Below are 10814 nucleotides of genomic sequence, written 5' to 3'. Positions count from 1 at the left end.
ATGTTAACGAATGAGTAAAATGTTAAAATCCCATTATTCCTCAGTTCCAATTCTAAAAGGATATTTATGATGTCATAATACATTTCTACAAATGTGATAAATACTTTTTCCCACATACATTTTACAGTTAAACTGTCCCAGTTGTTTTATTTTTGCATTTTTACTTTGGCTTTGCTAAAGAAAAAGGAGTTGTTCATAAACGTTTGCACAGCGGAACAAACGTTTAGGGTTTACGTATCCACACGGAAATATTTCCATGTAGCACAAATACAACATTTTTGTTGAGCATGGCTACTACAGGTCATTTAAATAGGTTGAGTTGGTTATTTACACGGTTTTCAACTGTTACTCAACTTAAACACTGCACAGGTGAGTGCCCTCTGTTGTAAAACTTGCAAGATTAAGAAACACGTTTTGTGAACAAAATCTCAAGTGCTGAAAGGTTTTGTCAGTTAGTTAGTTAACGTTAGCGCACATCTATTAGCAAGCCTTTTTGAGGCAGAGAACCCAGCTAGCTAGCAATCTTGTGACTGTAGCTTGGCTGTTATTAATCACATCATACTGTACCTTTTGATTAATGTCAACGAATATATCCACAACAGGCGTTGTGCCCGTCCTTCACAAGTCAACTATCCGTGGACCTTGCATTGATGATGACTGGTAAGTAGCTAGCTAGTAAATCATAATGTTTAGTGTGTGTATTACGATGACTTGATGTTAATTTCTTGTCACCTTCTTCATTGCAGTAAGGTGGAAATTGGTGTGACAACTGATGGGAAGACCATAGTGTGCTACCATCCATCTGAGGATGTTCCTTATGAACTTACCCAGGTAAGAAGTTAGAACTTGGATTTGCCGATACTGACTATAACAGAGCTGATGAGGAAAAGGAACCCCTTTAATACAGTAAATACTGCATTTGCAAACACAATTAGCCCTGCAGAGATTGATCTGTAAAATCATGATGTCCGTGGGAGGCTGAGATTTACCTGCCAGCAATATACCCCTTTTCTCACCATGCCAGCTATTAAACTGCAAAATAAACCCTGCGATTTAGGTAGAAAAACAGCATAAATGGTTTTTGATTGTTATTGCTTTCTTATGTATTTGTGACACTGTAGCCTATTCCACGGCCAGACCCCCTGACCAATCCGGCAGAGACGCACGACCAGGTTTTGAAGGCCCACCTCGGCAGGGAGGTGCTGCAGAACAAACAGGCCCCTACCATCGAGGAGCTCAGCAAAATGTTTCACACCACCAAGCACCGCTGGTACCCAGTGGGACAGTAAGTACACCTTCTATGATTGAATCACTTTAGTGATAGTCAGTACTAACTGGGCACTGTCTAAATTATAAAGTGATGTTGATGATTGCTCAAAGCAGGGCAATAGATAGAAGCCACACCCGTTCCATATTAAATATTGGTACTGAACTCAGTGGCACTTCCTTAGTATTAAAGGCCCAGTACAGTCAAAATGTGATTTTCCTGTGTTTTATTTTACATTGAAGTCATTTAGCAGACGCTCTTATCCAGAGCAACTTACAAATTGGTGCATTCAATTTAGGATAGCCAGTGGGACAACCACTTTTTTTTTTGTGGGGGGGGTGGGGGGGGGGGTAGAAGGATTACTGTTATACTATTCCAGGTATTCCTTAAAGAGGTAGGGTTTCAAGTGTCTCCCGAAGGTTGTCAGTGACTCCGCTGTCGTGGGGGAGCTTGTTCCACCATTGGGGTGCCAGAGCAGCGAATAGCTTTGACTGGGCTGAGCGGGAACTGTGCTTCCGTAGAGGTAGGGGGACTAGCAGGCCAGAGGTGGATGAACGTAGTGCCCTCGTTTGGGTGTAGGGTCTGATCAGAGCCTGAAGGTAAGGAGGTGCCGTTCCCCTCACAGCTCTGTAGGCAAGCACCATGGTTTTGTAGTAGATGCGAGCTTCAACTGGAAGCCAGTGGAGTGTGCGGAGGAGCGGGGTGACATGAGAGAACTTGAGAAGGTTGAACACCAGACGGGCTGCAGCGTTCTGGATAAGTTGTAGGGGTTTAATGGCACAGGCAGGGATCCCAGCCAACAGCGAGTTGCAGTAATCCAGACGGGAGATGACAAGTGCCTGGATTAGGACCTGTGCCGCTTTCTGTGTAAGGTAGGGTCGTACTCTGCGAATGTTGTAGAGCATGAACCTGCAGGATTGGGTCACTACTTTGATGTTAGTGGAGAACGACAGGGTGTTGTCCAGGGTCACGCCAAGGTTCCTTGCACTCTGGGAGGAGGACACAATGGAGTTGTCAACCGTGATGGCGAGATCATGGAGCGGGCAGTCCTTCCCCGGGAGGAAGAGCAGCTCCGTCTTGCCGAGGTTCAGCTTGAGGTGGTTATCCGACATCCACACTGATATGTCCGCCAGAGATGCGATTCGCCACCTGGTTATCAGAAGGGGGAAAGGAGAAAATTAATTGTGTGTCATCTGCGTACCAATGATAGGAGAGACCATGTGAGGATATGACAGAGCCAAGTGACTTGGTGTATAGAGAGAATAGGAGAGGGCCTAGAACTGAGCCCTGGGGGACACCAGTGGTGAGAGCACGTGGTGCGGAGACAGATTCTCGCCACGCCACCTGGTAGGAGCGACCTGTCAGGTAGGATGCAATCCAAGAGTGAGCAGTGCCGGAGATGCCCAACTCGGAGAGGGTGGAGAGGAGCATCTGATGGTTCACAGTATCAAAGGCAGCAGATTTAGCTTTAGCTGTGCGGAGAGCCTCCATGACACAGAGAAGAGCAGTCTCAGTTGAATGACCAGTCTTGAAACCTGACTGGTTTGGATCAAGAAGGTCATTCTGAGAGAGATAGCAGGAGAGTTGGCTAGAGACGGCATGCTCAAGAGTTTTGGAGAGAATATATATATTTCCATGCTGAGGTTGGAAGAATGCTGTGAAAATGATAATGCCCTTTTAGTGTAAGAGCTGTTTGAAAAGGTTGCCTGAAAGTTCAGCCTGTTTTGGTGGTGTGGAGTTTTGGCCTGCTTGGTGACATCACCAGGCAGTGTATTAGTTAATAGACCAATATGAAAGAGTTCCAAACGGCTCTGCCAATAACAGCTAGGCTTCAGTTTTCCCCTCCCCACTTCGACAGTCCTAGCAAAATTCTTGCTTGAGAAATTGCTCTTGCTAAAACCATTTTGATTGAAAATAATCCCAGTAAGGTACTTAATTGTTACCCAGAAATGATTTGATATTGAGATAACGTTTGCATTGTGCCTTTTTAAGTATCCAAAATGTACCTTATGTTGCTCATTTGTAATTTTATGTAATGCTAATGTATTGAGTGAGAAACTTGCATAGAGTTGGGTACAATCCTCACTCAGTCTTTTTTATATATTGAAAATTTTAACTTTTGTTCAATTTTTTTCTTAGGTACCATACGCGACGCAGAAAGAGAGATCCCCCAAAAGACCGATAGTTGTTAAGGAGTGTCTTCCTTTCAAAATCATTGATACCTTACAGAATTCTTAGCTTGGCTCACCCCCCAAATCCCAAACTATGTTTTTTTGTGCAATTGTTTGTGCTGTAAAATAAAAATTAACAAATCTGAAGTTGCGCACTTATATTTTGAAGCAGATTACCAAAGCTGTAAGTGAAACATATATTTTCCCTATTTGCTGAATACCTTTTATTTCATGAAATTCTGGGACATAGTTAGGATATCTGCATGTTATTGTGGAGGAAGAAGGAGAGCGCTGCAATCGGGACTCAACCGTGGCTCCTAGGGTGCAGAGCCGAGCACCAAGCTTCAAACGTGTACAGAGCACAGTTCCCCCAATGCCACCAGACCACAGAAGTGATCCCACTGCTGCCACCAGTGTAGCGGGAGAAAGAAAAAGCTGCAACTGGGACTCGAACTTTGGCTCATACGGTGCAGAACAATATTATATTGATTTTGATAATGATAACTGTCAATTTTTACGATCATTTCAATTCAGTCCATGTCTTTCAAATGTATGGGATTCAAATAAATGACAAAGAGTACGTTCATATTTCTAGTCTTTTCTCTCAGATTTAGAAAGCACCCACTCTTGGGACATGTAGTTCGTTAAATTGAAATATGTTAACGCTTAGTCGTTGACCAAAATACATTTCCCAGCATTCACAATCCCGTTAGAGGCCAACACCATTCACAGGAAGGCGTGTGCGTCGACGGCGAAGGAGTGAACATACATAAATACTGTATACAGTAAAAGAAAATGGCAGGACTACCCCGCAGGATTATAAAGGTAATTCCAAAAAAACCCATGCGATAAATAGCTCACAAGCGGTAGTTCGGTCCCCTTTGAGTTCAGAAGAAAAACTAGGACTCGGCACGTGCATTGCCATGTATTTGCTAGCTAACTACTTCCGTTAGCTAGGGACTGTATGTCTCAGGCTCAGCCCCAAATCAGTGGAACTTTGGGTCAAATGTATTACTCTTTCCGCTAAATATGGCCCGATTCTGCTTAATTGCCTATTTGTGTTGAAATTAATAATTTTCTTATTGTACATGTATTGAAATAACCTTGCTATGGTCTCTCAAGTTAGCGATCTGAACACAGTGACACTCGGCTGGCACTGCTAGCTAGCTAACGTTAGCTACATACATACAGCTAGCTAATTTAGCTAGTTAGATATTGATGGAACTTACTGCTGGACTCCAGAGTATGTATTATAAACTCTCACATTTACTTGCTTGGTTTACTGTGTTTGAAAGTGCTTTGGGTAGCAAAGCTAACTCGGCAATAGTAGAGAAGCCGGTGGTAGTGCAGGTATTTCTCTCAAACTGTGTCCAGGCCCAATGAGCGAGATCTTGTTGGTCTTGCAGGAGTTCTGTGTCAGAAATGAATGAGGCGACATGGGACAATAGTTTGTCATACACATACCAGGTGGCTGCAAAAACAAATGTTTGGCAGAAACATTCAATGATCAGCCTACTCAACTAGCCTAACTTACTTTGACAAGACAAACTGTTTCAGTGGGTGTTATAGTGGACATAGGCCTATCAGTGAGTTCTATTAGATAGTTATTGATAATATATTTATTTCCATCAAAATGACCATCATACCATGAAGATGTTACATGTTGGTTCTCACCGGACATTATGACTAGGCCTCAGACATATTTCACAAAAAACAGACTTTGCATCTAGTTCACCTCCAGGCATGTATCATATGAGCTCTTAGCTGAGGATCTAAAACACTGGGTGAGTCACCATTACTTGCTCTTGAAAGAGACAAGACAGAGTGATTGTACATTGGCCCTAAAAAGTTCTGAAACAAAATGTCAAACCTGAGCTTGAATGTGTGGATGGCTGTCCTTGCATCAAAACATAGTTGTCCAAAACCTTGGTTACTATCGACCCTGACCTGTAGCTCAGTTGGTAGAGCATGGCGCTTGCAACGCCAGGGTTGTTGGTTTCGATTCCCACGGGGGGCCAGTATGAAAAATAAAATAAAATGTATGCACTCACTAACTGTAAGTCGCTCTGGATAAGAGCGTCTGCTAAATGACTAAAATGTAAATGACCTGACATCTGGTTGTTTGTGCTTATCTGTCTCGCTGCATGTGTGTCACATTCTGCTTGTCTTCCTGTTTCTGTTTGCATGTGTTTGTCTGTCTATCTACCTGCATGTCTTTATCTGTATCTCTGTCCGTGTTCAGGAGACTCAGCGTTTGCTGGCCGAACCCGTTCCTGGAATAAAGGCAGAGCCTGATGAGGCGAATGCACGCTACTTCCATGTGGTGATTTCAGGACCCCAGGACTCCCCTTTCGAAGGAGGCACCTTTAAACTTGAACTCTTTCTGCCAGAAGAATATCCCATGGCAGCTCCCAAAGTGCGATTCATGACCAAAATCTACCATCCCAATGTGGACAAGCTGGGTAGGATATGCCTAGACATCTTGAAAGGTGAGTTATCCAGATTTCACAATTATCATCACTGTCACAGTCATGTCCTGACTCAAAGTATGACTCCTTCCTCCACCATTTTCCTTTTCTCTCACAGATAAGTGGTCCCCAGCCTTGCAGATCCGCACAGTGCTGCTATCAATCCAAGCATTATTAAGCGCTCCTAACCCTGATGACCCACTTGCAAACGATGTTGCAGAGCAGTGGAAATCAAACGAAGCCCAAGCCATTGAGACAGGTGAGAGATGGCTCGTGTGTGTCATGTTCATGTTTGAAGTGAACCCAGTTTAAATTGTCTCACCCCTTGGCATTTAAATTCTATTGCATCCTCTGATCAAGAGTACCCATCTCTGAATGTGAACAAAGCCTAGTTTTAAACAAAGGCAGTGAGTGTGAGAAGGAACCAATGACTTACTGCTCTTGTAGTGCTCTTCACTTCAGCCTCCTAAAGTGCCACTGCAGGTCAAATCAATTCAGAGATGGCAAGACATTCCTTCAAGAAGAATGCTAATACCGGTAGTTAATGAACCCCCTCTCTGTGCACATTGCAGCTCGGACATGGACCAGGCTTTACGCGGGAAACAGCATTGAGGTATAGAAGAAAGCAGACGGGCGCTGGATGTAAACACAACCAAGATGATCTCCTTTATTTGCATTTAAAGGACACAGTCTTAGACAAAAAACAAGATAAAAGCAAGCAAAAAAACAGTAAAGAATATATTTAAAAGAAAACGAGACTACTGCAGACCTCTGGTGATTTAATGACACATAGCAATGTGTTTTGTCTTTGTCCCTGCTCACCGCTCGAATGCATGGACAGAGGCTGATGCCCAACCACAGCTTTCTGTTTCTCCACTGGGGGGGTGAACGACAAGTCTCAGCCCACCACCGAGGGGTTGCAAACACAGGAAATCGCCCTGGACCCACAGTCATAGAACGGGTCAGTTTAGTCAAAGGTCAATAAACTGGGGGAGTTGGTGACACAGCCACCAGGTACCCACCCATTTGAGAAATGTCCACTTGAGGTTATGCCGCCTAGCCCCTTGTTGAATTTAGCGTAACCTTTGTTTCCCTCAGACAGTTAGCGTTGTGGGTTCGGAAGCCCTGTGTTTGCAAGCCCTTGGCGGAAGCTCAGTTTAGGGAGGTGGGGGTGTCGGTTACGACGTCCTTCTGTGGAGAAAGGTGTTCTTTTCATTTTCTTTTAATGTCGATTTTGTCAAATGTCTCTTTTTCTCCTATGATACTTCATTAAAAGCATGTACTTAACCAAGCCCAGAACATGACTGTTCAAACAAGTTTGCTCCGTATTGATACTGAGAAGTATTACTTTTGGGGTGGGGATGGGGGGAAATGCACACCCAATTCTGACATGAAACAACGAGGCACGAAACAATATCATCGTCACTTCATTGCTGAGATCCTCACAGGCTTGTGTGGCTTCTGTACTGCTTTTCTATGAAAAATACATCTGTAAATGTTATGTTGTAGTAAAAATATTTTTGTTATGCCATTTTGTTTGATCTCTTTCTTGCTAGCACTGTACCTATATATTCTGGTAGGAGGTGTTTTAATAGATTTTCCCATACTCTGTCCTCACCTTTGTCTTTTCCACAATTCTCTACTGCAAGTGTATCCACCGTTTACTTCAACCAACATCCTGAAAGAGGGGAGAAAGTCGTAGAACGTTCTAATTTATTTGTTATATTTTTCTAAGGGATTTGGAATTAAATATCAATGATGACTCATCATCCAAGCATCTGGCCTTTAGATTGAGAATGGCTTCCATATCTCTGGTTAGTCCACTCTTCATGTGAAAAAGGCAAAGAGAATTGTGTATTACCGGTGTCTGAAATGATATGGAAGAAAACAACAATGCATTTGCATACGTGGCTCCTGTAAATAAAATAAGTTGAGTAAGACTCCTGTGAATGTGTCCGTGTGCCGTTGTGGGGGTGGGGTCACGACACACTTGCTTTGTTTATTGACACACTTGCTCTGTCTGAGTAGATGGGTACCTGTATGTCAGGGCCATGTTTGTCTTTCGGGGCCAGTATGACACAATGGTTTAATGGTCCTGTCTTTGTTTATATGGCAACCGTGAGCCACTTAGTGGTCGCTCCATGAAAATGGTGGCTTTTTGACCTTTTTTTACCAAAACTTAGTCAGATAATAATTAACACCCCTTAACATTGTAAATCACCATAAATGACAGCTTAATGCATTTTAATATTTGTTACTACATTACATTTAAAAAAATATTGTGTTCCCTTTTTGTCATTAGTGTTACCTATATTTTAATGACAATTCAGGCTTTGCACCATGTAATTTGACTATTTAATTTGCATATATAATCAAGGTCAGAAAAGGTTAATGATAATATTAAGACGTTTTGATTAGTAATAATTTACTTTAAACAATATGCAAATTTGCAGGTAAGATGGCATAGCTAAGATGTCGGCCACAGTAGCTCAAACCACACTTCTTAAATAAATCCCGTAATCCTTAAAATCTGTCAATTTAAGATCAAGATATCTGGCTTTTTGCATGGGCTGCGTCTCAATCCATCGCATCCGCCAATGTCGTCCTTCCGCATCTGCGGTGGAAGGTGGCCGAGCTACAGCTGTGTTTGTAAATTGTTTTACTGAACTTTCCTTTCCCTTTACTATAAACTGTAACACTAGTGACACATCTTAAAGACATTCTCCGGTACTTCTTTGTCTACTTTCTAGCCAGTAGTTCTGAAAGTAGCGCTCACGAGCCAAAAGTGGTCCCCAGTGTGTCATTGCTCTCTCTCTCGCTGTGCTGTGTGCATCTTGCTAGCTGTTACTCAAATGGAGAGGGGCTGAAGCTCATTGTCTGAAACTCTAATTGCATGGGTGGAAATGTAGGGAAAATGTCATTGCACAGCTTCCAGAAACAGTCGCTTTCAAACTAGGGATTTTGTGGCTAATCTAGGTAAAATCATAATTCTGCTCATAGATTATTCATAAATGAACTACACATTGGCACATCCAGCTCAAAAGCGGGAGGTTTAAAAAAAATAAAAATACTAGTTGCCAAAGTTCCAGAGCATGTCTTTAATTTGGTAATTTCATGCTAAATCTTAATCTTCAAATTGCTAACATATGAAGAGAGAGTGCAGACCCATCATGTTATTTTCAAAACAGCCCTGCCTCCAATGAACCTTTGACCCAGGAAGAAGTTGGCAAAGATGTGTGGTCTTTATAATGGGGTAACACAAGTGACATGAAATTGAGGGACAGCTATTCCCTGTAAATTATAATATATAGTTGATATTTTAGTTTAAGTATTCCACTAAATACTTTATTTTGTATTATTACATTTAAAGTCAGAGAAAAATATATATGTTTACTCAAAATATGTCACTAAACCACGACTCATTCATGACCCTAGGGTGTGGGACAAGCCAATTTCATGGTAATGAGCATGTTGTACTATAAATATACAGTACCAGTCAAAAGTTTGGACACACCTACTCATTCAAGGATTTTTCTTTATTTTTACTATTTTCTACATTGTAGAATAATAGTGAAGACATCAAAACTATGAAATAATACATATGGAATAATGTACTCACTAACTGTAAGTCGCTCTGGATAAGAGTGTCTGCTAAATGACTAAAATGTAAAATGTAAATGTAGTTACCAAAAAAGTGTTAAACTAATCTAAATATATTTTAGATTCTTCAAAGTAGCCACCCTTTGCCTTGATGACAGCTTTGTACACTCTTGGCATTCTCTCAACCAGCTTCACCTGGAACACTTTTCCAACAGTCTTGAAGGAGTTCCCACATATGCTGAGCACTTGTTGGCTGCTTTTCCTTCACTCTGCGGTCCAACTCATCCCAAACCATCTCAATTGGGTTGAGGTCAGGTGATTGTGGAGGCCAGGTCATCTGATGCAGCACTCCATCACTCTCCTTCTTGGTCAAAAAGCCCTTACACAGCCTGGAGGTGTGTTGGGTCATTGTCCTGTTGAAAAACAAATTATAGTCCCACTAAGCGCAAACCAGATGTGATGGCGTATCGCTGCAGAATGCTGTGGTAGCCATGCTGGTTAAGTGTGCCTTGAATTCTAAATAAATCACAGACAGTGTCACCAGCAAAGCACCTCCACACCATCACACCTCCTCCTCCGTGCTTCACGGTGGGAACCACACATGCAGAGATCATCCGTTCATCTACTTTACGTCTCACAAAGACATGGCAGTTGGAACCAAAATTCTGAGGATTAGTGCATACACTGAGTGACTCACTGTCACTGTTGCCATATAAACGAAGACAGGACCATAATACAATGAATCATTTCCTGCATTTACATTCTGAGGATGGGCACATGGGTCATTCTACGAAAATGGTGGCTTTCCTTTCCACGTCTTAACCACCAGGGAAAACACGTGTGAGATAATGACACAAAATGTTTGTTTTAATTTTAAGTGTTTTGTGTTAATAGACTGTGTATATATGTATACCTATATATACACAGCACCAGTCAAAAGTTTGGACACACCTACTCATTCAAGGGTTTTTCTTTATTTTTACTATTTTCTACATTGTAGAATAATAGTGAAGACATCACAACTATGAAATAACACATATGGAATCATGTAGTAACCAAAAAAGTGTTAAACAAATCAAAATGTATTTTATATTTGAGATTCTTCAAATAGCCACCCTTTGCCTTGATGACAGCTTTGCACAGTCTTGGCATTCTCTCAACCAGCTTCTTGAGGTAGTCACCTGGAATGCATTTCAATTAACAGGCGTGCCTTCTTAAAAGTTAATTTGTGGAATTTCTTTCCTTCTTAATGCGTTTGAGCAAATCAGTTGTGTTGTGACAAGGTAGGGGGGGTATACAGAAGATATC

General features: G+C 41.9%; 2 protein-coding genes across 2 annotated transcripts; both read left to right on the top strand.

The window, feature by feature from the left end:
* The first annotated feature begins 264 nt into the window (after nt 1-264).
* Nucleotides 265-4018, top strand: LOC311129855 (large ribosomal subunit protein mL42-like). The gene is made up of 5 exons (XM_084162356.1): nt 265-369; nt 603-660; nt 747-831; nt 1122-1285; nt 3407-4018. The coding sequence occupies exons 1-5, from the start codon at nt 288-290 to the stop codon at nt 3450-3452; spliced, it is 435 nt and encodes a 144-aa protein (XP_084018482.1). The 5' UTR covers nt 265-287; the 3' UTR covers nt 3453-4018.
* Nucleotides 4019-4134: 116 nt separating this feature from the next.
* LOC311129854 (ubiquitin-conjugating enzyme E2 N-like) lies at nt 4135-7437 on the top strand. The gene is made up of 4 exons (XM_084162355.1): nt 4135-4263; nt 5681-5927; nt 6025-6165; nt 6479-7437. The coding sequence occupies exons 1-4, from the start codon at nt 4234-4236 to the stop codon at nt 6523-6525; spliced, it is 465 nt and encodes a 154-aa protein (XP_084018481.1). The 5' UTR covers nt 4135-4233; the 3' UTR covers nt 6526-7437.
* Nucleotides 7438-10814: the final 3377 nt, after the last annotated feature.

The sequence above is a fragment of the Coregonus lavaretus genome (genome assembly GCF_964263955.1).
Source record: "Coregonus lavaretus genome assembly, chromosome: 5".
Lineage (NCBI taxonomy): Eukaryota > Metazoa > Chordata > Actinopteri > Salmoniformes > Salmonidae > Coregonus > Coregonus lavaretus.
The sequence above is the reverse complement of the archived record's forward strand: the minus strand, read 5'-3'. Positions and strand labels throughout refer to the sequence as shown.